At 40.1% G+C, this 27,014-nt stretch overlaps 1 protein-coding gene across 2 annotated transcripts in view; it reads left to right on the top strand.

The window, feature by feature from the left end:
- Positions 1-27,014, top strand: part of OSCP1 (organic solute carrier partner 1) — a 131,025-nt gene that overhangs the window by 6,298 nt on the left and 97,713 nt on the right. For both annotated transcript variants that reach the window (XM_069223864.1, XM_069223865.1), the window contains exons 2-4: positions 5,913-6,067; positions 7,968-8,135; positions 8,650-8,730. In XM_069223864.1, the coding sequence (XP_069079965.1) occupies positions 5,913-6,067; positions 7,968-8,135; positions 8,650-8,730 (404 nt within the window). The remainder of the gene's footprint in view (positions 1-5,912; positions 6,068-7,967; positions 8,136-8,649; positions 8,731-27,014) is intronic.

Raw genomic sequence — 27,014 nt, 5'->3', positions numbered from 1 at the left:
TTTTTTAATTTTTTTTGTTGCTCCATAGCTTGACATTCTCAATGTCAGAAGTATGTGATCATACGTGTTTGTTGGTGGGATTTAAGCTGGGCACATGTCTCACAGAATAGACTAGAGGCACTAGTATGAATCTGATAGTGGGGTGGAGGCAGCTGTGGAGTTTCATGGCAGGTTAGTTTCTGAGGCTTATAGTGCTTATTCATTTCTTCTGTTTTTTTGCTTGTTTGGGGATGAATATTAATTTTGAAGTAAAATCCTGTTGTCTCTTCCATATTTTGATCACTTTCATGATTAACATGTTACTGTGGAATGCCATTTTTGAATCGTACTCTGGTAGTTTACCTTGAGCTGGTTTTATATATATATAGATATAGATAGAGACATTGCCTCACATGTGCTCAGTGCAAATATCAGGACTAGGGTAGTAGATTTACCATGGTTGTGCATTTTATGCAGCATTGCCATATCGAACTAGCTGGCATTCAGGAGGTATGCAGTGGCCAAGACTGCCATTTTTTGAGTTTTCATGTTGCAACAGAAAGGAATGTAGTTGAACTGGCCTAAATATTTCTATAGGTAAAGCAACAACAATAAGCATTGCACACCTTTGCGCTGTTTCTTTCTTTTTTGAAAGGTCTCTCTTAACCACACATTATGATCAGTTCCAAGATAGATTAATGTACCTAAACATGAACATCACTGGCCTTATGGCAATGTAGAATAACACATTATATTAATCCATGAAAGAAATGTATGTGGAGGCTAATAACCCTTTTTGCTTTCACATTTATTCAAAAATGCTACAGTATTTGTTCTATGAACACAAAAATGACCTTTTGAGTAATACGCCGAATGGAGGGAGGGGACAAATTGTGTGGTTAACCAAGACAGAAAAAGTGATGCCATAAATGTGATAATTTGGATGTGGTCCGCCTGTCGGAGTGAGATTAGATTTAGGGTAAGAGGGAACTGGCTCAAACTAAATACCAAACAAAACGATGTTCTTTGATTCATCCTACTAAGCTTTTTGTCAACTTTGGATACTGATAAAATAACACACCAAAAAGACAGAGTAATAATAAGATTGAGACTCTTTAGAGAGATCCACTCTTTACATCATGTAGGCACTTTTTAAGGTACCTTTAATATGTCATCTCCACAGTGACCTTTTTGGGTTCCTCAGGTTTGGTGGTATCTTCATGAGGCAGCTTCAGATTATTAAGAAGTTAGGATACTGTTAGTCCAAAGGCTACAAGGTGATCTCTACTTAGAAGATAACAATCACCTGGGTTTGGCATTCTTAAGCGTTAAGTTTTGTCTTTTTCTTTAATTGGTTCCACCCTCTGTTAATCTCAGTCTATAAAACTAGGGAAATTCTAAATATTGTGTGCTCCAAAAAGCATCTGAAAACCTGGCTGTTTTCAAATATTTTGAAGGGTAGTTGGCCTTCATCTTTTCCCTACTTCTAAGAAAACTTTGGGGTGACCAACCACTTACGAAAGCCACTCACCATAACATAACATTGTTCAAAGACCAATTCTCTGCTCCAGCATTGTAATGGAGTCCCACATTGTGTTTACTTGTGATCATGGAAATACCGCGTTGACACACCCAGACTTTGTAAAGGTGAAAGCTGAAGACCCAGCTTTTTAAGTGTTTGATATTTTGTTCACTGTGTGGTTTTAGATATAATTTGCCATTTAATTGAAGGTAAATATAAATGAACATAGGTATCCTGTTGTAAGGTAAAACCTCTACAAGGTCCCTTTTCTGACACTTGCAATAAGTATGGAACTTTTTATGACATGCTTCTCACAAGTCACTGTATTTAAGCGAGACTATATGTTTCAGAATTCTAAATAGCTGTGAACATTGGGCCTTATGTTGCTCTGTTCAATGCAGTATGGGGCACTGGCCACATTGAATTACTAATAAAAGGAATTTGCACGATCCAAGCACTGTTGCTTGTATAAAAGTCCAAAGGCAACAAGGGAAGAGGCATGAATTTAATTTAATACAGAAAAGACGAGAATAAAAAGGGCTAAATTCCATTACGGCAGATTCCCTGTCAGGTTGTTGATAAACCAAACATCAATGTGTAAAAGGAGGAGAGAAAGGGGGATGAGATTGAACTACAGAGTGGATTGTGGTTCTATTTCTTAGACCGCAATAGGCAGTCATTACCTAGAAGCAGAACGTATCTGGTTTAGGGTAAAAGTCACCTAAGTACCTATGGTAGTACAATACAGGAAGTCAAATGCTGTGGAGGGCGAGACCAAGACTGACCAAGGAAGTCATTTGAGCTTAGCTGGATTGCCAAAAACGGGCAACTAGACACCAACAATAAAGGCTGCCCATTTCTGTTGCACGCACCGTATGCCATTGGTATGCCCCAAAATGGTGGCACGTGTGAAAGTGGTCTCAGGAACCAATACTGCTAAGAAGCACAATCTTCATAAAAGGTATCCAATTTACATTTATTTCGAACGTGAATTTGTTCAAGTACCAATTGTAGTCAAGGATAACCTTTTTTCAACCGCAAACAGTAGCGTGTGAATTAATGAATACTTACACGCGCAATGTTTCGCCTCCTGACTGATCGAATTATGGAAATTTAGAAGCAGACCCCATACAAATATTTGTTAGGTGAGTCATTTCTTTTTTTACCCTTCCATGCCCTAGTTTCACATGTTCCCATTTTAGAGGAATAGAAAATCAAATGTTAATGGTATCTAAAATATTTAATTCAGCATGTGTAATTTTTGTTCAAGCTGACTACTAAAATCCTCAAACGTTATGCAAGGGATGCATAGCATCTATTGACACAAAGGTGTTAATCTTAGGGCTCAGTAACTGAAAAACCTGCCCAGGTGCTAATCCCAAAGTTAGAAAGCAGCTCCTCAAAAAGGGACATGGCCCATGGCAAGTTATTCAGTTCTAAAGAGCCCTATACAACGAACGTTGAGCCTCCTGGTATTTAAATAATTTAAAAACAATAAGCATTGACAAAAGCCGATAGGCAGATAGGCCTGGCTTGCATTTTGAGTCCTGGCTAAAGCATTACAAAAAAAGTCTACTGCAGCGCAAAAACAAAACAAAAGTTCAGGCGGTGCAATAATGATTGTTCTCACTCTATGGTGGGGGTGACAGGTACATGGACTCTATATTTTTGACATAAATAGGCAGAAACCTACTGGTAAATGTCTGAATGGGAGGAAGAGTGTTGGGGTGGGATAGTGTTGTCTTGGAACTGTTTTTTGTAGAATCTGTTATCTTTTGATGGGCTGGGTGTTTATTTAAGTATCAGGTATGGTAATCGACGTAGCAATGAAAAAATAAATAAAGCGGATGCTTTTTTGTATACCATGCGTCTATGGGATAAAGAATTCCGTGTGTGGGGACGTAGTGCAGTTTGAAACTGTAAAATATTCCCTCGTGAACTTCGGTCCATGCACTCGATAGGAGCAGCCTGTAGTATGAGGTGAGAGTGAATGCCCCTCTGGTTGGATCCACACCTACTATATATGTATGGTAATAAATTGGTAACACTGTGTCTTTAAGACAGTTGCACTGTCAAAGCCAGGCTTAAAAAAGAACCAGAAAAGGGCAGACCAACTGGTGCCTCTAATTACTGCCGTACTAGGTACGGATAAGCGTGTGAGTATAATTAAATGTGATAAATCTGACAGAAATTGAGGATGAAACACGTCCTTTCAAGAGAAACCGTCATGGCTCCTCATACATTTATTAGACCAGCGAATGAATAGTGAATCACAACCTTACTGAATTAAAAAAATATAGTGGCAAGTTGGTGAGAAGAACTTCAATAAGAACTATGAAGAATGTTGCTGCTTGGCAGCATTGACCTGTTCCACTGCAATTTTACAATTATAGTACTTTCCTAATAGTAATCTTAAACTGTGGAAGACTAAAATATTTTTTATGGATTTTAGAAAAGTGATTTCTCTTTTATAGTTCAATTTGTGTTTTATGCCTAGTACCCAACAATCTTTTTTGCATAATTATGTAAGCTCAATTTGCAAGTATCCATTCCTAGAACATAAGTGGATACAGTTTTTTTGCTTCATGTACTGCTGTCTTAAACTACCTTCATCGGAAAACAGTTCAAAAACATTGAGAGAATAAAGATGCAGACAAACAGTTTTATCCTTGCTCTGTCATAATCTGTCAGTACTTCAAGGAGTTGATCTGTTTACTTTTCATGGTGTCCCAGGTCGTCATTTTTCAACTTTGATACCAACTTCAACCTAACTTTCATTTTTCAGTATTAAGTCACTAGCAAGATAAGTATTCACACCTTGTAAGAAAATATTTAGCAGTCAGTGGGGCTTTGCAGGTTTTGAAACCATGTCCTGGGGTGTGATGTTACCATAAACATATACACTGCTTTCATTAATGCATAATTTGAACAGTGCTAAATGAATGAGGATTGTGGTGGTCAGATGTCTGGTGCTCAATTAGTTTAAGCCTAGAGAAATTAATTCACCAACCCCAGTCGACTCTAACACCTACCCAGTAATAGGGAGTCCTATGGATTTATCCAGGAAATCTGAAGTGATCATCACTGTTAGCTCAGGGTCTAAAGTTTTCGGGTAGGAAGTCTGTGCCAGTGATTAACACGTCGTTAGAGGGCAGCAGCACAAAATGTTTTTCTTAGGTCTAAGACCTATTTGTCAGTATCAGCAGTTGCGTTGCACAGACCGGCATTTTTAAAGAGAGGGACGTGGCAGGAGTGGATTGCCAAAGTGTTGAATGAGAAGGCGGGGTTTTATAGACCCAAATTTGTAGAAAGAGAGATCTGAGGTGAAGTTCGGTATCAAGGGTGGCACCTACGATCTAGGTAACATTATTTTGTCTGATGCTTTGTAGTAGAGAGAGGAGCATAGCCATGGAGATTTATTAGCTGTCAAGCCAACAAGATAAACCTTAGTCTAACTCAGGATATTCACAGATGAGGAGGTGTGGCTAAAGTAGATAAAGCTATCTTAGGGTATTGCCGCATCTGGAAGCTCTATTAAGATTGAATATGAATTCAGTAGTGGGAGAAAGAGATGCTAGGAAGATGTAATGGCCTGACCTGTGCTTTTCTCCACCAGCACAGGGGCGCCACATTTACCAGCTATTTCCTAGAAACAGAACAATGATGGTGGACTACAGGAAGTTGCCTAGTTATCTTTATCTACTGAATACAGGAAGGGGGACACCAGAGTGTGAAAAGTCAAACCAGTCTAAGGAAGACATGCCGTCACCCTGACCCGATGTGGTCGGGCACGGATAAAGAGAGACAGGCAAAAATGAGTGAACACCAAATTCTATTGCACACCCAATGCTACCCTTGTATGCCTGAACTCCAATAAAGATCTCACTGTGAAGACATTTTTAGCGAGCGACTCCTGGTTTTTATGATAGTAGCCTTAATGCTGTATTTTTGGACACTGTTGTAGTAAAGTGAAATAAACCTTCTTAGTGTTGAAGAAGGTAATTGATATTTGAAATCGTCTGCCAGTATAGGGGATCTAAAAAAGATTGCATAGCAAAGATTTTATTATGCAACCAATTACTTTCAAATAGAAAAACTCATAGATTTGTCTCCTTGTTTGGTGAACTATATCGTTCATTGTGCATGTTATAAAATTATGTGTACTTTTTTAAACTACTGTCGAATGCAAAAACATGCAAACAGCTGATCAGTTATTTCATTGCTATTAATGTAGTCAGAAAGAGACCATGTTGCTCATGCATTTTCCCCATTTTCTTCTTCTTTTTATTTAGATCAGTTTTCATGCATCAGTTTAATTTTCACATTTACCAGCAGGCGATTGTGGTTCACCTTTTTCTTACTAGACTTGCTGTAGCGTTCCTTTCAGTGGTCTTCTTTTTGGGTTTTGCAGTAATGAATGACATCATCACAACAATGTTCAACAAGAAATTCATGGAAGAGCTGTTTAAGCCACAGGAACTCTATTCCAAGAAAGCCCTGAGAACCGTGTTTGACCGACTGGCCCATGCATCCATCATGAGGTTAAACCAGGCCAGCATGGATAAGGTATGCAGGGATCAGTCATTCGAGCTTACAAGTATTAATTGGGAAGCAGCAGTTGTATAAGCCAGCCTAATAGAGGTATTCAAAGGGAAAAGACCATGCAGACCCAAGGACTGCAGTTTAGGCAAGATCTCTGATGACCAAAAAACACCAAAAGTGCTTTAACATAGCCTGTTGACCATGTCATGACTACCACTTGGCAAGGGATGCCTTTGAATTGTGCTAACGACAATAAAAACACTTTTAGAAAACACTCACTCAAGGTAATATTTTAAACAACCTTGCTGACTGAAGTCAGTGAAGTATTTAGTCAAAGGCCCAAATATAAATTCAAAGTTATGCTGTTCTAGACTTTGTTTTCAAATGACTCCAGGGGAGGAATAAAAGAGGCGGGGTATGTCTGTTTTCTGTTGTTGTGGAAGATGGGGTTGTGTCTCTGCATCTCTGTTTTCTCTTTATATAAAAAGTACGTTCTTATGGGAAAAAAGAAGAGGTCCTCTTCCCTAGGCACAAAATAGAAATTAATGGTATACTGTAGCTTCAAGTACTATCACACTCTGAACCCGAATTACAATTTCTAATGAGAACCTCTTTGTAATCGAGAGATAGCAATATGGTTGTAAATGTTATCTCATATGTACTTATATTTCCTGTAAAGTAATTCTGCTGCATAAGTAATGACAAGCAAGGGCACATTTGTTAAATAATGTCTCCAATTTGAAATTAGCACTTACTTAACCAGGCAAAGCCAATTGCTACTGTGTTGACATTGCAAGTCGCTTTCACTTTTAATGCTGTAGTACAGCTAGGTATAGTCGAGATGGACATACATATAAAGCACCCAGCTCTTTGTAAGATTTTCTTCAGTCCTAATTTATAACTACGCTTATAAATGTAGCATTTTGCAAGGGGACACTAGATCAGTTTTGCAGTTTCTTACAAGTTGACTTGTTTTAAAAACCTAATTTGCACTTTGACATGATGTAATCATATTTTTGATGCAGGGGTCTATTGAGAGCTACTTGTTATCTCTGCCATGGCCCAGTTGCCTTGTCGTGTATACTTTTATTTTCAAGAGCCAAAAATACATGCCTTTAGACTTAGGTTTCCGCTTTTATTACCGGATTCACACATGTGAAAAATGTGTTTGTTATCTGAGAGCTGCAAGTTTAGTTTAAATACAGGTAAAAAATGGCAGTGTGTGATGGTGGAACAAAAAAATTACTATACACATGATCCGCGCAGCAGTAGTGGGTGATCGCCTTTCCCCAGATGTAACAAAGGTCTGAAGAAATGTACGGAAATAACACAACTTCTCAATTATGCCAATTTTATACATTCTGTTTGATCACATAGACTTTTTAGCTGTGTCAGAAAAACGGACGTGCACGTCTGGCTTTTTAGTGTGAGCCTGTAAATATTTTAGAATCTCTACCCATGTATGATCTCTGTCTGAGCTCTAGGAGGTCAGTGCTCCCCAAAACGTCTTATATGTTCTCCACTGTGTAAATGCCTGTGAAGGTTCCAAATCGTTGATAAAAATATAGGAATTGTTTGCCTATTCTTTAGTGATCTATCTGCAGTTATATTTTGGAGGACCAGGGTTGGTATGCTGGGAATTTCAAGTGTTAAGTGGGGCTCTTCCTATCAATGAAACATGCACCCTCGGTTGAAATATATGCTGTGATATAAATAGAAAAAACGAGTTGAGTTTCTGAGGGAAGATGCTTATAAAAAGATAGATTATGCTCATAAGGCTATCAGCCACAATCCAGCTAAGCCACATTACCTGTGCCCATAAGGGATAAAGTGGATTTCCCACTGCATATGATCTAACGGACATTGAATCTGTTCCCAGTGACATATTCTATTTCTGTTTTTTTTTTTTTTGGTGCTGATTTAGCTATATGACTTAATGACGATGGCATTTAAGTACCAGGTCCTGTTATGCCCTCGGCCAAAAGACATTTTGCTTGTCACTTTCAATCACATGGATGCCATCAAGGACTTCATACGGGATTCTCCTAGCATCCTAAACCAAGTGGATGAAACATTTCGGCAACTAATTGAAGTAAGATAATATGGTTTTCTTTACTTTAACATACATTTCTTACATCGCACCTATGAGAGTAAGTTGTATTCCAGTATCTGGTTAGCTTTTGTATTTCAATGGCGGTGAGGTGTAGATCTACAATTTGGGGTATTGTCTGAATTTCATATTGTCCAGTTTAGCACGACCCTTGAATGAAAATCAGCACACAAGGAAAGGTTTGAGACAAAGATTAGATTTAAGATGGTTCTGAGAATTGGTGGCAGTAAGTGCTATCCAGCCTTGCTTAGATTCAATACATATACGAATCGATAACATAATTTACCTCGATTTTGTAACAAAGCTAGTAGGAGTTTGGGATTCTGGGCAATTTGAGGGTCAAATATTTTAGTTTCGCTTCCCGTCCAAGTTATGCAGAATAACGTGTTATAGTTTGCCTTTCAATATCCCACACCAAAGTTGGGGTTAGTTATTTTACATGACATTTGCCAGTGTTAAACAAAACGTTCTACGTCTCACCTTTTATTTCTCCTAGATGTATAATTGCCTACCTGCTGGGGAGTTTCAGCTGATTAGACAAACACTTCTTATCTTCTTTCAGGACATGCATATTCGAGTAAGTGTTACCTCTCATCACTCACTTGCATGTATTCATATGCCCTTTTTAGGATACACTTTACATGAACAGAAATATTAAGAACACAACCCCTCTGTGAATGTGTACAGAATAGAGTAACCTTGGTTGTTTGATCTAATTTTTTTAAACATGTGTCTCTAAGTTTTCTTCATGACTGGGGGTGAATGTTTGAATTGTTCAGCATTCCGTCCATCATCTGTTCTTTTTACATTTGTCACCGTAGGTGGAAAGAGTATGCCCATACGTGGGCCTTGAGCTCACTGCGCCACTGGATTAAAGCTAGCCTGGCTGATGAAGGGTGATACCCTGAAACCGGTCCTAGGATGCATGTTTCCAGTCCAGGGAGGACCTGGCTTGGCAGTTCGGGCTGGTCTGTTCCCATCGGGAGCAGGGTCAACACTGATTTGTATACGGCTGGGTCCAAACAGGGGTGGCATAGTGAGCAAAAGAATTGATGGATTAAACCCAGATCTTGGACTGGGGGTAAATATTTGGTTCTCATTTCATCCATCATTTGTGTTTGATTGCATTTGCCGCCCCAAGTGGAAAGGGTATGCCCAGATGTGGGTCCTGTGCTTGCTATGCCACCAGATTCAAGCTAGCCTGGCTGATGAAGGGCGATACCCTGAAACCGGTCCCAGGATGCTTGTTTCTGGATCGGGGAGGACCTGGCCGGGCAGCTCGGGCTGGATGGAACAGGGTCAAGACTGATTTGCATATGGCTGGATCAAAACTGAAATGGCATTTCAAGCAAAATAATTGATGGATTAAACTGAGATCTGTGACTAGGGGTGATCCATCATTTGTGTTTGTTGGCTTTTGTTGCCCTAAGTGCACCGGGTATGCTCATACGTGGGTCCTGTGCTTGCTATGCCATCAGATTCAAGCTAGCCTGGCTGATGAAGGGTGATACCCCGAAACCGGTCCCAGGATGCTTGTTTCAAATTCAAGAAGGACCTGGCCTGGCAGTTCGGGCTGGACTGTAACCCTGGGAAACAGGGTCAAGACTGATTTGCATATGGCTGGGTCCAAACTGAAATGGCATGGAAAGCAAAAAAACTGTTGGATTAAACCCAGATCTGTGACAGGGGGTGAATGTTTGATTTGCTCTGCATTCCGTCCACCATCTGTGGTTTTGCACTTTTTTAAAAGTGGCATTTTCAAACTAAAAACAAACTTCACTAAAAGATGTATTTTTAAATTGTGAGTACAGAGACCCCAAACTCCACATTTCTTTCTGCTCTTAAAGGGAAACTGCACTTTAAGAATAATTAAAAGCAGCCCTCATGTTAACCTATGAGAGAGATAGGCCTTGGAACCGTGGAAACCAAATTTGTCAGTATTTCACTGTTAGGACATGTAAAACACATCAGTACATGTCCCACCTTTAACATACACTGCGCCCTGCCCTTTTGGGGCTACCTAGGGGCACCTTACATGTAGTAAAAGGGAAGGTTTGGGCCTGATAAGTGGGTACACTTGCCAAGTCGAACTGGCAGTTTAAAACTGCACACACAGACACTGCAGTGGCAGGTCTGAGCCATGTTTACAGGGCTACTCATGTGGGTGCTGCAGGCCCACTAGTAGCATTTGATTTACAGGCTCTGGGAACCGATAGTGCACTTTACCAGGGGCTTACCAGTAAATCAAATTCGCCGATCATGGATAAACCAATCAGCAGTAGAGAGCACATGCACTTTAGCACTGGTTAGCATGGGTAAAGTGCCCAGAGTCCTCAAGCCAACAAAAACGGGTCAGAGAAATTAGGAGGAAGAAAGCAAAAAGTTTGAGGATGACCCTGCAAAAAAGGCCAGGTCCAACAGATACCATTAGTGAACCAAGACACAAGTCAGTTGTCTTGTGTTCCTGATACATGGCCTACTAAACCTCAAATAAAGCAGGTGCAAGGGAGCAGACACAGAATTAATGTATTTTGAGGTGCTCTCCTGTAATGATGAAAGGAGGCACTGTGAAAAAAGTAATTGCCAAGAATAATAATGTGGTCACAAGCAAGCCTCGAATCAATGCAAGGTTTCCTGGTATCACAATGTGCCATACAGCCAGTACATGGTTATCTCTTTCCCTTTCTGGTATAACATCAACAGTTAATACTTTGTGTTTAATTTTGGAGACGCTAAATCTGTATATTGTATTAACTAAATACACCTACTAAGTGTTACATTGGGTTGACACAAAGGCCTTGCTTAAAACAAATACAAAGTTAAGGGAATGCCAGATACTCTTTTTTTAATTTTGCCATTACTGGCTTCCCCTAACTAGAACTGTGCCCCCACTGTGGTCAGTGTTGGTATCAATGATGTCATTTGAGATGTTATGAGTGATGTCCTCAATTACATTATTGAACTTCGTGAGTGATGAAATCTGTGAGTGTGTTTTTTTGTGATTTGGTGTGGGGGTCCCACATGTTCTAGTGACCTCATTTAACTATAACTGGTGAATTTCAGTGTTTTTTGTTTAAAAAAAAGAAGCGTTTTAACTGGCATTTTTACCTAACTATAATGTCAATTTAACCGTTGTTTTCTTTCGTGAATTTCTGAGTTTTTTTAACATAAAGTATTTCCGTATCTCACTATAACCTCACTTTAACTTTTGTGTTTTTCAGTGAATTTCTATTTACATTGAGAAAGCAATATTACAAAGTTTAAAACAATGTGTTGCCTGTAAGAACGTAAACCAGTTGTTTTAAATGTGCGCGGGGGAGCATCCAACATATTCAAGTATTATTGGTTGTGATATAAGTTGTTCCTCCTATTTGATCGATACTTTTGTACATCGAGAAAAGTGTGCACAGTGCATAATTGTATGGTCATATTACTTTGTTAGAAAAGGGAAGAAAGGGGATAGAAAAGAAAACAAAAGTGAGCATAGAAAAACTTGAAGGCAGAGCTCAAAACATAGAGAGGTGGTAAAAAAATCAAGGGTGGGGTAGAGTTAGAGGGTGGGAGTTGGAGAAAAGACTTCAGAGATCCAAGAGGTCCTTTTTTGAGTTGGGTACATCAATTTGTTTATATGAAAAAAGGCTAAGAGTCTCACATCCCCACCATTGAAGTCCAATTTGAAGTAGGTGCTCGTACACTATTACACATCTGTTGCTACAGTGTGCCTAGGCCTCATCCCAGAAACCTGGTGATCAATCCTCAATGCAGAACTATATATAGTGGAACACTCAATTGCACTTATAAGCAAATACAAACTTGTAACATAGCACCCTAATGAATACGAAAACAACAATTCAGTAATATTTATGATTCTTGTTCGTTCCTCTTGAAATCATAGTCCAAAATGTATATGAGGTGGTGAACCATTTTTTACTTTGTCTTGACCTAATCAAACTTTGAATACAGTTGGTCCACTGATGACGAAATACAGATAATTCAGCCAACCATGGACCTTTTCAAGGCTATATAGGGAAAGAAAGTTCCCAAAGTATTCTGGCAAGTCAAACAGAAAGTACTCTTCCAAGTATTAGGACGTATTGTTTGAGAAATGAATCAACCAAATTTTGTGTGATAGATGTAGCTATATAGCCATGCCTTACTGTAGGGAAAATAACTCAAAGTGTTTATACATATCCACTTATGATAGTTAGTGAGAGCGGCAAAATGGAACTACATACATCAATCCTGCCTTGGACCTTGATAAGTCCTGAAGTAACCATGTAGGCACTGTGAGTATTGGCATGCACTGCCAATGCAAAGCGACTTCAGAGATCCAAGAGGTCCTTTTACTTGGGTACATCAATTTGTGTCTATGTCTAAGGAGGTTTTATCTTCTGGAGATAGAGATCTGAGATAATCCAAACAGGTTTGGTGAGTGTAGCAGTGGGGTTGATGGGTGATAGGATATTGTCTGAGCTCCTTATGAAGCAACCCCACCCTACCATGTGTCTTGTGATATGCTATTAAAGTTTTTCCACTCACAGAGGATCGTTTTGAGACTAATTGGTAGTAGTAAACATATGAGGGAAAGGTCTATGTCGTAAAATTTGATTGGAGGATCCATCTACCAAGGGCCTAGAATAACATTATACAGGTTTAAGGTGATATTTAAATGAAAAATATAATTGATAACATGTTTAACCTCTGACCAGAACTTCTTAACATTAGCACAATAAAACAGGATGTGGTCGAAGTTGGCTTGCTTTTCACAACAACTCCAGCAGCTTAGAGAGTCACTGATGCCTTGTTTATGTAATCCTTCAGGGCGCTAGTAACATTTATGGATAGCACAATGTTTACACTGGTATATCATAGGCAATATATTGCATTTGAGAGAATGAGTCCAAATGATATTCCAGCATTTTTCAGTCGAATGGGATTGTACTTAAGGCCCAGAAGGAGTTTTCTCATTTCTTGATAAGTATTTTATTTGTTCTGTTGTTTATTTTTCCTTGAGTTATATCAATCTTGCTAACCACGTAATCTTTTTAAAGATTTTTCTAGTTTGTTAATATAGTCAGAGTGGTGTGTGGTGTTTAATTTGCCTATGGCAGGCATAAATTGCCAAAACGTAAAGAGGTTCTTATTCGGAAGCATATTTTTGGTTTGTAGCATAGCAAGGGATAGCGGGTAATTATCAAACTAGTACAAATCCCCGAGAATTCTAGTCCATTTTTCTAACTGATCTTTCCAGAACACTTTTTTTTACCATCCATTCTTATATTCGAGTTGTGACAGAGGGAGATCATGTTTGACACTTCAATTTTATGTTAATATCTGCAGTCAAGAGTTTTGATGGCTTTAAATGGTATCTTTAAATGGTATATTTTATAATGCCCGAGTTGGGGACGCTAATTATACTTAAGTATGGTATAGTTAGCTTGTTGAAAAAGGATAGTGTTGTAATGTGTCCTTTTCTGTTTCTACCCCGGGGTTGCAGAAGACAGTGTTGGACTGAACCACCAGCATTCTTGCCTAAACAAGAAAGCTGTTTTGTAGTTGTAAAAGTTTGGTAGATTCAGGCCTCTTCTATATTAATCCGATCTGAGTTTATGTAAAACAATTATGACTTTTTTCATATTCCAAATAAATTCTGATATTGTCTTATCAAATAATTTGTAGAAGTTCAGGGGAAAAGAAAGAGTAAATATACTTGATAAAATTAACTTGGGGTAAAATCCTCATGTTAATGCATTCAGTTCTGCCCCATCTTGTAATGTATTCTGGGGACCAAGCTTCTAATATGTTTTTAACTTTGGGAACAAGAGAGTTTTCAAGTGGTTTCTGGTGTTTTCAGTGCTTTTTTCAAAATTATACTTCTTCTATTTGTAGGTAATTAGATTGGTTGTTTTGCCATTTAAGACCAGAGGAGCTTATGCTTGTAGGATGGCATAAGTTGTGAATGGTAAACTTTCTGTTTTATCACTGTTAAGGGAGTAGCCTGATACTTCTGCATTTTTATTGGTTGTCTTCAGTATTTCCAGGATAGCTTGGTCAGCTTCTTTTGTGAATATCAGTACATCGTCCACATAGGCTGGAATTTTGTGAGCTAGTGAATTGAAGGGGACACTTTTGATCTTGTAGTTTATTCATATGTCATATAAAGGTATTATGTGGCAAATAAGAATAATGGGGGGGGTAGATGGCATCCTTGTTATTTTCTTTGAGCTAAGTCATAATTCTTGGATTTGTTGCCATTTACTTTAATGTGCAGAGGAATTTGCGTACGGTGCCATTACTATGCGGTCGAAGTCTGAACCCAGGTTGAATTTTCTTAACAGACCGTAGGAAAGTGTGTAAAACCTAATCGAGGGCCTTCTCTGCATTGAGGGAAAGGCGATTGTTGGTTTAGTAACTGATTTTCTCTAGAGAGTGGGCAAATAATCTATTGTTAACTGATGCATATCTTCCATTGAAGACACCTGTCTGGATGCTATGGATAATGATGGGTAGTACTTTTTCTAATCTCATCCCTAATATTTTGCAGTCTACATTTAGTTGTGATATTTGTCTGTAGTTGTTGGGCTCTGAAGGGTCTTTTTCACAGTCGCCACCGTGTACTTATGATTAGGTCAGAGTTTCCGTAGCAAGAGTGTTTTTTGTTTTGCTAATAAGTTTGGCACCGCTTGAGGAATCTTCAAATTTCAATTTTTTTTTAAAAGTCTATCCAGATCAGCTCCTTCTTGGAAAGGTTTGGAGTGAACCGTCAAGTGGGGACTGGCAAAAATGGGTAGGCGGTTTTGCCAAAACCAGTTTTTCCCCTACCTTTTCTCATATGAATTTTGGGAGGCAATACGGAAAAAACAGCTGGAAGAATTGCACCAAATTTGGCAGACAGCTAGACTTTTTTATTAGAAAGTGTGCTTTTTGTGTTTTGGTGTGAGGAGCCCCTCAAATGCCCCCCCCAAAAAAAAAAGATTTGTGATGCGAAACCCAGTGAGGACTTGCACGTGTACTGCTGGAGTTAACATGGCCCTCTTGTGTAGTATTGCTGGAATAGGGGCCCATGCAAGCATTGGCCCATGCAAGCATTAAAAGGTTGAGCTTGTGTGTCATGCCATATCTTTGAGTGATGCTTGTGTGATGGTACCACAGGTGTACCACAAAAAAAGGAAAATGTGGGGTAGGTGTCTGTGGCGGGTTGTGTGACTGTGGTGGGTTGGCCAGTATTGTGGGGTTGACCACCTGCAGAGGGTTGGCCACAGAGCCCCGCTGCAGCCGATGCCCTGTGGCCAACCCCTCTGCTGATCATGGGCAAAGGTCGTGCACAGTAGGAGGTTGGCTGCTGATGGGGGTTTGGTCACAGGCAATGCCTCTAACCCCCTAAAGTTCACTGTCAAAGACTATGGTCAGTGAGGGAGTTTGACGAACATGTTAATAAAACCTACACATTCACTGAAAAAAGTAAAAGTTAAAGGGATGCTCTAGTTAGGTATGATAATATCTATCTTTGTTAAAGGCTCAGAAATTCACTGAAGAAAAACAAAGATGATATTTGAGATGTTGTCAGTGATGTCATCAATGGTATCATTTTACATCTCACGAGTGATGTAGTATGTGAGGTCATAAGCAGATCATGGCAGGGTGCAAGCTATGGTTAGCTCGATAAACTGGTGAATTTGAGTGTTTTTTGTAGTAAAGCAATATTTCATATTAATACAAGGCCTTACTATAATGTCCCTTTCACCGTTTTTTCAGTGAATACACTCATATGCGCGCCACGGCAGCAGAAATTAATGTACCCAATAAGATATGGTAGGCAGAGCAAATTTGGTTGAATTTTGTTATAATTTGCTTCTTGGTGCAGAGCAGGCACTTACTTCTCATTCTGTTGTTCTTCTGATAATGAGAACGAATCTCGCCTTTTTGCTGTAATGTGTCTACTGTTGCAGGTAGAGTTGAGGTACTATTGCAGTATTTCTTTAGCACATTCCTACCTTTTATTGAGGCTCAAAAGTGCCCTTCATATAGTCAGGTAGAAGGGAACCCAACCAACTCAGTGCACAGATGAGGAAAACGGTGTTGGTTGCAGTGTCCTCTATTAGTGTTGAGTTTGGTATCCTGTGTGAGGCACCGAGAGTGAGCTCCAGATTTGTAGTACTGCCTGTCACATTTTGGGAGCCTCCAAAACCTATTGTTATTTTGAAGTCTGGATGTTCATTTTCATCTATATGAGTCTATTCCCAGGCCTGCATGTACTGACAGGGAAATGCTTGCCCCCATTGTGTTTTTAGTGAGAGTTCATCCAGGGGTGAATTGGAGGCAAACTCCTGTTAAGTCTGAGGGGAAAAATCTATGAAGTCCACCCTGGAGCAACAGAGTCCTAAAATCTATGGTTGCACTTTTAAGCTAGCCGCAAAAACCCTATATGGAGTTCATTCAGAGCAATAGAAGCCAAATCACCTGGTGCACTTTTAACCTACTAGTACTATTTTAAGTGCATGCCACAGTGCAATCCTAGATTAGCCAACTATGGAATCACTTGTGTATGTGGACCCCACCTCTGAGGTGTGGCAATTTCTGCCCTCTGGCCATTTCCAGAACCTATAGGCACAAAACATAGTTGCTGGAAACCACATGAACTGCTGATAAAGCCCTTTGTCGATAGCGCACAATCACAGATTATCAACTCCTTGCTGAGAGGATGTGATCCTCCACTCCCTGTTGGTATAAAACATCATGGAGATGTTGTCTGCCACAACCTTCACCTACTTCCCCTAAACCTTAGAAGGAATGCCACGAGAACCAAAATTACTGGCTTCAGCTCCTACCTACTTTTGTGACACCTGAATTCCGTTTCACAATTACATGCACATCCTCGGGGTGAGTGCCCAGGCCTAGCAGGCGAATAGCTGAGTGTGCAGTCTAAAGTGCCTTCCTGACAAATTGATAAATCTATTTGTATATGCTTTCCACCACTTAAAACTGCAGAAAAAGCTATGCACTTCCTGCTGTTTAAAATGGCACCAATATACTAGAGCTCCTGAGAAGGAGTTAAACAAAACCTTTTGTTCACTGAAGCGAAACAGCCTTGAAATAGAGCAGGCCCTTTCACACACTCCAACCAGTTGGCCAGATAAGGGTACAGATGAGTTCCCTAATGAGGCAAATGTGCAACCGCCATAGCTTGACCCTTAGTAAATGACCTGAAGACCGTAAAAAGACTGTGTGGTAGAACAGCAAACTGGCAATGCTCTCCATTTACCACAAATCTTTGGTGCTGCCTGTGACATTTGTGTATGCGAGTGTTCAAGTAACTAACCTGTAGATCTGAAGACACCCTCCAATTGTGCTGCTGCAAAACCTACAAGACCTCTTGTAAGGATACCATCTTGAACTTCTCCTTCCTTCAAAATATATTGAGGAACCCCAATCTGAAGACATGTATGAGCCCGCATTCATTTTTAGGTATAATTAAATATCTAGAATAAGGACCTTTACCTCTCTCCTTCAATGGAACAATCTATCATACCTTTCTGTTGACGCTCTCTGATCTCTTTCATCAGGATGACTGTGTATGAGAGTAGAAATGTAAAGGGAAAAAGAGATGCCTTTGTAAAATGTTGATGAGAAGAATCCCCTTCTTCAAGCCTTAAGACTCAGTGGTCCAAGGTGCTCTACAATTTTAACAAAGCTGCACCAATCAGCCTCCAAATTGCATCAAATGACTGTGCACCATCAAGGAACTAAGAACGTGTTGAGGTGATTATGACAGGAGAGGGGGTGCAATTGCAAACAGGCAGTGATGGCAGGTGGCAGCTGAACTGCTCCTGTGTGATCTGAAGCACTGTAGCGTTTGTGTTGGATCAGGTCAACTGGAACCCTCCCTGCTTCTTTTTCCACAATTGCTGGTTGGCTCACTGTCTTCTCTGTGACCTGCAGCAGTCGTTGGAGCAGTAGGCATTTTCTTTTTGCATTTTGATAGACCCCCCCCACCCCCCCACTCTTGGGCACGTTGGAGTGGGGATGAAAGTGCACCCTGGGGTAATTAAACATCTCCTTCCACTATGGCATATTTTCAACTCCCACCTTTGGGCACGGTGGTTTATAGAAGGCTAAAAAAATGACACCTGCCACAGTTTGCAAATGCAAGGAGAGAGACTTTAAATTTCCCTCTGGCCTTTGGGCAAGTAGGAATGTTTTGGGTGGTATTGTGCCCTCCATGGCCCTTAAGCAAGGCCTGGGAGGGAAAAAATAAACTGGTAAGCTCCTTCCAAGACCCTCAATCAGATTTCAGCCATTGTCTGTGTGCGAGGATTGTGCTGAAGCCATTAATGTGCCCCCACCCTCTGCAATTTTGGCACCCTATCCTATAATCCATGTCACCCAGAATGTAAACATATTGGCATGGAAAATATACATTATTGGGTTTTATGTATGAAATAGGGACATAACATATGTCTGTAGATCCAGAGGAAGGTCACAGTATTTACGTAGCCCGAAATAATTGTCACCACCCTCAGAGTCCATAGATGTACACCATGTATTTCATCTGCGGTCCGTATGTTATGTTAACTGAATTTGTACAGCACCTGGGTACTCCAACGGGAGTGTCCTAACGCTAGGGTCCAGCTTACCATCCGCATATGTTCCTGCTTTAATCTAAAGCATGTCCTATTCATCTATGTATTTAACCTCTGAAGGCATTTTGTTGCCAGATCTTCATGTTGCAAATTAAATTCAACATGTATATATCTTGTCAGTGAGCACACCTTCACTGTAATATATTATTTATTGCGTTAGTTTCTTCTGATCACTACTAGGCACATCATGAAATAGGATGAAAACTTATCATGATTATAGTGTCCACAGCAGTCAGCAGTAAAGTCATTAATATCCTGCACTATTTAAAGAAGATTCAGGGTCCCACATGCTAGCAGCAAGCTTCTGCATGTAATTAAGGTGTGTTGCTTTCTAGTTGATTTTACAAAACATTTTCAAAACATGTATTTGGTAGCAACAGTGCTTAATGTGAGACCGTGGTTTTCAGTGCTCGGCACGTGCGCTAATTGTTAACGCCGGCTCTCATGATAGTCTGTCACACGGTGGCGCTGATTGCAAATTTAGAGACGAACATAACAACAGTTGTTTGTTAATTCAAAATACTATAAAATGACTAACACCTGCCTCCCAAGACAATCTTATAACTATGGGGATCTGGAATAGTTTGATTTGTCACACTGGGAGAGGTGTGATGCATAGTAGTTCTGTTGGTACTGTCGTTTGCAGGGAGAATGGGAGTTGCACGATGTAGTGGCCTCCTAACAAGGGGCCCAGCACTTTCTGTTTTACAAATCAAGCACTGGGTAGCAGAAACTACTTTAAAGCCTTTTTCTGGCTTAATCCATATTTTAACTTTTCTAATCTTTACATGCGGCTAATTTGGGTTTCCATACTTTCAATAAGTAGACTCCAAACACAATCACGGGTATTATGTAATTCCCATCAGGTCTATCCAGTGCTCCTTTTTCTCCAGCCAGCACCTCTGCCTTTGCCCTCCTGCTGGGAGCACTCCTATGAAGTTTACTGGCATCACTGGAAGTGATGAGCAGTGACTAAAACTGGCACTATACGTGCCCTGTGCTTGCTAATCTGCTTTGTGTGTACCACACTGGACTTTAAAAAAAATAGGATTGCATTGACCTGCAAGTATTTCACCATTATTCTTTGTGGGTTTTCTCATCAAATATCGTCTCTGACATTTCCTTCAATTTATAGGTCGGAATTATTTTTTTTATTCTAGACACGTGCTCATTTTTTTGCAGTTGTCTCCAGTCAGAAGCAAAGCATTGGAATATATTTTGCAGCTGCTCTTCCAATAAGCCTGAAGTACAGTGGCATAACACAAAATGATAGTACCCCATGCATAATGGACTCAGTGGGGTCCCACGAACGTTAGCCACACCCTCCTTAACCTGCATGGGCCTGCTCGGTAATGCAGAATAGCTTTCCCAGTGCTTAATTTGAGCCAGTGGTTGAAAGTGTGGGGTACCAGCACTTATTTTTGGGGGTCGTCACTTATTTTTCTGCATCAGGCATTTACTGCGAGCAAAAGACATATGGGAAAGATGGAGGAAGAGAAGGACGGGAAAGCGTAATGAAGGCAGAAAGCAGAACGCTTTAAGAGTGAGCTGAAAGGGCAGGGAGTGGCTGTAAATGGATTAAAGAGGCCAAAGATGACTTTAAGATTGCACTGCCTTGCATTCTGTCCTTTCTCATTAAATTGCAGCAGCTGTGTGTTTCAGAGGAGAGCTTTGCCCACCAGCCCGTTTTTATTTACAAATTAAGCACTGGGCTTTCCCGAGCGTTTATTTCTTATTCCGTGCCATTGCATTCATTCTACTAGCATGCAATGGCATGGCTTAGAGAGTGAGGGGAACACCTCCAAAACAAGAAAACTTCTCGTATCGGAACATCATTTAAAGAAGCATAGGTAGATGAGCCACTAAAACCGCTCAAGAGACTGGGTCCCCGCCACTGACCTCCCAATGTATTTATTGCAGTTTTGATAAAAGTGCTTCTGCTGAAAGGAGCACACTTTCATAACAATGTAATGCTGAGCAGGCTTCCATGTTATGGTAGGTTTTCTACGTTTTATTTGTCCTGCAGAAATAAACCCCCAAAGGGGTAGTTTCTCACAGCAGAAGAAAAAATCTATGGCCCCGATTTTCAGGGAGGTCTTAGGCTGGAAAACTGAACCAGGGATGGTCTGCCCTAAATAGAGGGGCCTTCAAGTTCATAAACCAGCAGTCCTGTGGCTAATGGGCAGGTACTTGAAGTTTACCAGTGGCAGTGACAGTTGAGGGACTGTTGTCTTTACACCATGTGATTCTCCCACTTTTCATTGAGGCAGTGGAACGGGGATGTGTGCCGGGGTAGCATCCCATTAATTTACAGGATGGCTCCCACGCTGACAAACTGTAAATCAGTTTCTTAGTATTAAATCAGGCTTACTACTGGATCCCTGCCACATGTAGAAGTGTGGCTTGTACTGTAGTTGGGCCTTATAGTCCCTTGCTAATCTCTGCTGTTCTGTAAACATACAGAAATTTCTACTGGATCTTATTCCAACTGGATATTGTTTATCCTGTAAAGATTCCTGCCCTTGGCAGTGACCACAAAAATATTCTATTCATTGTCACAGTGTGACTTGCACCTGTGATGCCAAAGGAGGATTCAACTCGCGTTGCATAAAGCCAACATTTTAGATGTGTCTGTCAGTTACAAATGTATTTCACGTTGATCTTTTTCTTGATTTTGTTTTCACTTGTATCCATTTTTTCCCCACCACCAATAGTTAACCTTCAGATCCAGAGGCTGTAGGAAGTGTATGCAGGACTGTGGAAGACCATGACCGCTTTTTGCGATTTGATGCTATGCCAGAAATTCTGAAAGCCAGTCATTGTGTGAGAATAACCAAAAAAGTTGCCACAGATGTGTGAGAAATCTGACGGACATTTGGTCTCTCGTGATTTCCTTAAGAGTGAGGAAAGAACTTGCTCTCTCCACTTGAGGAACATGTACTTCCTGTCGGATGTAGAGGATGCTTTTGCTTATACAAGTCTCATTAAAGACTAAGGGCCTGATTTAGATATTGGCGTACTGGTTACTCCGTCACAATGGTGACAGATATCTTGTCCGCCTAAATCTGAATCTCATTATATCCTATGGGATTCAGATTTCAGCGTACAGGACATCTGTCACCATTGTAGCAGAGTAACCCATCTGCTAATAGCTAAATCAGGCCCCAAGTCCTGCGTTTATTAGAGACAATCTTACCTGCTACAATCACATGTCTGTTTATTTTTTTCAGATCCTTCAGCTGTGTGTTTCCTGCTATAATAAAGTCAGGAGTGATAACAAGGACTTTCCCCTTGATACTTGCAAAACTAGATCTTTCTGCAAAAAAATCAGACCTCTGCTCTGAAATTATACAAAAGAGTACAGGGACTTTTTTCTGTCTCTACTAGTGCCAAGAAAACAAGATCAGTATTTGTTCTCAAGCCAAATGTAAGAGACTACTCAACTAAATTTGAGATAGCACAGGAGAGCAAGGTTATGGTTTTACCTTGTTGATTCGGCGGGGGGGGGGGGGTGGATTGGGACTGGAGTCTTGGCACTGCAAGTAAAATCGTGAAGCAAACCTCCAGTCTTCAAAGTGGAGCAACAAAAAATACCCAGAAAAGGATCTCAGTTTCTATAGGAACAAAATGGTGGTCATCACAGAGGGTGGGAAAACACAGGGACATCAGCTTCTTTCGATCATAGGAAACAGCATAGAAAGGAACAACATTTGAATCTGGGTTCTTGCTGAAAAACCAAAGATCCTGCACATTCAACCTGGATGCTGCGAGGCTGATGTCAAACAAGCCCTGTATTTGATTTGATTCTTATACATAGGTTTATGTCTCTGGAATATTTCGTTTCTGATGTCTTGGAGACAGTGAGAATGGCAATCTGCAATGCTTTTATTACTCTGACTAACACACATGATATATCCCTCACTTACCTATAACGTTCCTCTGCACTTCATCAACACGTGGATGATCCCAGTCGTAATGCTGGTCACACAGTTGACCTCGTCATCTCCATGAAAATCATCATTGCCTCTGTTAACTCTACTTCGTTATGCTGGTTTGGTCATTTTCTAATTCACATATGTTTTTCCCTCATTAAGTATAACTAACAGACAGAAATTAGCTTCAAACGTGATCATGACTGGAGAAAAATTACTCTTAAGAACTTCAGATTACATGATTACATTGTAACATGTGGAGAATTTTGTGCTTCCTTGTGAAAGCTAAATACTGACCCAATGCTTACGGAGTTGTCAGTAAGATTACATTCACCTCAAGAATAGAAAGTTGCTAGCTCTGGTGTGGTGTATTTTGTCTGTAAACAACAACAACGTTTACAAAAGAAAGTACAAAAACATTCCTATTCTCAGTGATTACTAATGATAAGGACAGACATATACAAGACCGCTTTCCGTCCCACCTGCAGATAACTGTTAACAGGGAGTTCACATTAAGTCTAGTCAGTTAGTTCCATATACTAGTAAGGGTCACCCACCCAAATGATTCAAAACGTCTGTTTATTTTAAAGGGAGGTAATCCTTCAGGCACAGCTTCAGGTCAATTTAGTTTATTTAAAGAATGAGGGAGAGTAATGCAAATGGCTATCTATCAACAATGGGTTTATTTTTATCAATGGTTTCCTAATGTCATCATAAACAAGAATGTGGGGGGGGTGGGGGCTTAAGGGCTTGTCTTTTGTGGTGAAAATCTGTCCCTTTGCTTCGCAGCAGAGACCGTACCTTATTTTTATCTGTTTAAGGAAGGCTGATGACAGCCAGGTGCAGAGTATTCTCACTTCATTGTCCCCTTGTTTTGTAATATTCCTACTGCTTGGAACCAGTATCATCACTACTAACTGTGACAACCATCCCCTTGCTTAAAGGCTCTGTTTGTGCTTTAACAAGAAAATAACAATTGAAACAGAGCCTCACCAAACAGGTTTCAGGACTCTGGACATCCTCTCCCTACAAAATGAGTATAAAGCGGGAAACTAAACCATACCACGGTTCCAGTTCCATATTCTTCTTGATCTAGGAAGTGAGTGCTCTGCTGAGTACTCCAGGAGCTGCAGTAATCCAGGGCTGGTGTTTGTATAAGAGCCTGTCCCACTGAGAGGTGAGGGAACATCATGTGAAGACTACTCAATTTGATGGAGAAACTGTGGATCGCCCTATTGCCTGTAACCCTGTCTGCGTTTTCAGAGAGGAAAGAAGAGTGCCTGGCCCTGAAAGAGGAGAAACTGTCCAGGAAAAGCAGCCCAGCCATGCTCCTGATGCGTGGGGATGCAAGAAAGATTTCAACTTCTGGTCAGGATCCTGACCCCACCTTTAGTGATTATCCACACAGTGAAATCACAAACAAGAAGATTCTTATCATAAGTTTTCCCGTGTCAGTATGTATACTGTGCTAGATCGCTGCAGCAGGGCTGCAATTGCCCCCATTGAACCAGCCACTGTATTCAGTGTGGGAGGTGTAAGTATTGGTGTAGCCCATGCTGTTGAAGAACCCTGTAGCTTAGCACCATTACTTTGTATAACATTTTGTTTTGCTGTCCTATCAAAGCTCCTCTTTTTTGGTAATAGATGCACTGGGCTGGACAGTATGTTATTGTTTATTTTAGTTGATCATTGAATTCGGAGTCTCTGCCCCCTACACTAATTCCCTGAGAAGCCTTTGCCTCCTCGCACTCGCTATCCTGAGAGTCAAGGGTGAATTTTGCAGAACCATACTCGGATACATCTTAAACCACTAGAGGCAAATAACTCCAGCCACCATGGTTGCGGTCCATTAGCCCCTGCCTACCACGTGGGTCATGCTCATGCTGAGGCAAAATGGTGTCAATGTATTCTCTTCTACTATTACTGTTGAGTGCAGCATACAGAGTTTTGAAGTTATTAGTGCTTGACATTCTTTATAATGTCTTACATCCACAATAGTTACCCTGTGTTAGCAAGGCAATGGGTGCTCAGGAAATCCTTTTCATCACTGTTACTTCAATTGTTGTTACTGGTAGTAGTAATAGTACTAATAATAGGAATATTATTGTTGTTATTATTTGTATTGTTATTAATATTACATTAAACTTCCAAACGAGTAAACGTGTTGAACTTGTGAAATTGGTGAAACGCCAAGGAGCTCGTGATGACCCAAGTGGAATGCAGGTGCAGGGCTATTCTCTTCTTGGCAGATGTGTTAGATCTAATGTTGATGAAGAGGCCACGTGGATAAGTTACCAAAGCACCTTTAAGATTTAGCATTTTCATTCATTCAACCTCCCAGGGGATTTTATGGCAAGATAGGAGGTTAGCATTATGCGTAAATCTTTTGTTCACTCCTTCTGAGCAGCACTTTAAAAGTTCCAGAGTAGAACAGAACTACATCATAATAAAACAGAACTCTCAAGTCCATAATTCTCTCTGTCCTCCATATTCTTCCTCTTTTGTTTGCTGCCTCTGATTAGGTAAGTACTCTACAAGTTTTATTCAAGGAAATAATTCATTTTAAAGAATAGAACGTACAGTTTATAGTTAGTTGTGCAGTTATGTTTAATCAAATCCAGTTTATGGGTTTATAGGTTTTGCTTTAAGGATAGAGAGATGTGTTTGTCCTGAATCACCTGGTTATATTAATGTGTGTTAGCTAGAGATATTGCTAAGTATTTATTGAAGGTATAAACGTTTAACGATTAGGCTTTTTGTAAAATCTTGAAATAAAATGTTTATGAACTTTATTTAGGAAAGGGCGTACTTGCTGTTTGGGCTGTTTTTTTAATGCGAAGGCCATTGTGCGGCTCAAGCTCCTTCTGACGAGTGTTTACCAAACACTAGAACGTGTAATACAACACACTGCCATTATGAGTGTGGGCGACGCATTGCATTATCCAATGGCAGCATTTTAGCTTAGGAAGCATGTAACATTGTTTTGCAAGGTGGTAGGCCTTGTATTAATAAAAAGGTGGTCCCACGCTTGTGACAATTAACTTCAGCTGTTGGTTACTAAGCAACTTGCTTTGCTGGCCGTCTTCTGAAACTATTGTGTTTTTCTGACAAGGTTTTAGTAAATGGAGTACGAAGCTTAAGAGAGCATATTTCACTACTAAAATGTATAAAAAATAAGGGCTTGCAAAAAAAACATTAATAACATAAAGGAGTATATATTAGGAATCAATTCCAAAAATGTATTAAAAAAAGAAAACACATGAAGAGTGGTGGTGAGAAAGGAGTTCTTTGCAGCTCAACAAGATCAGATGTCCGAAGAGACATACAGGTTGGACAGTAAAGAACTGCATTAGAGGAAAAAAAAAAATATGATTTTGAAAACTCTGATGATGGACTAGATTATGAATATATTTTCAAATTGAATTATAAGAATGGATTGAATGATGATGTCAGTGAGGAGAATTACAGTCAGAAAAAAGAAAAAGAGTATGGTTGTAGATGCAATGGGTGAGAAATTGTTTGACCCCCAGGGAGTTGAAACACCCTAGAAGTAAGGAGTGGTGGCCACTTGATCATGTGGCAGAATACATAAAATGATGGGTGAGAAAGTCATTGGAAAAAGAGGAAAGGAACTTAATGAGGGCAGAAAGTTTGCACACCATTATAGATGAAAAGGTCACTATGATTCCCATTATAGACCCAGAGGTGAATACTTATTTATTTAAAATGGGTAAAGACACAAGGAAGGGTTTGGAGTAGTCCCTCAAGTCCTGTCAAAACAAAAAAATATTTGGATATTCTTGGCATAGTGGCAAGAATTTTTAATTTAGTTGAAGAAGCATACATAAAAGGAATGGATGTAAATATACATATATTATGAGGTTGGTGCAAAAGGCAATTTGGAGGAAAACCATTTTAAAGCATATAAAACCAGAACTGGGGGATCTTGCAGTTAAAGAAACATCTGAAGAACCAAAAGGCCTTCTTTTAAAAAAAGGAATGGTTAAAAATATTGGAAAGTAGGGTACAAACTTTCACAAGCCTAGATAAGGCTCAATTCTCTATGAAGAAAGTGTTCCCAGTGAACAGTTTTTATGGATGGGCCGGGAGGTGAGGGCAACCTCCTGACTACGGATATTATAAGTCCCACATTTCAGGATACAAAGGTCGTTTCCAAAGGGGAGGAATTTATAAGCAATCCTCAGATTTTTATCTTCGAAGGGGGAGGGGAGGCAGATCTAGTGGTCAATGCCACAATTCATCCACAAACCAAGGTAAGAATGAGAACA

This window comes from Pleurodeles waltl, chromosome 3_1, assembly GCF_031143425.1.
Source record: "Pleurodeles waltl isolate 20211129_DDA chromosome 3_1, aPleWal1.hap1.20221129, whole genome shotgun sequence".
Classification (NCBI taxonomy): Eukaryota; Metazoa; Chordata; class Amphibia; order Caudata; family Salamandridae; genus Pleurodeles; species Pleurodeles waltl.
The sequence above is the reverse complement of the archived record's forward strand: the minus strand, read 5'-3'. Positions and strand labels throughout refer to the sequence as shown.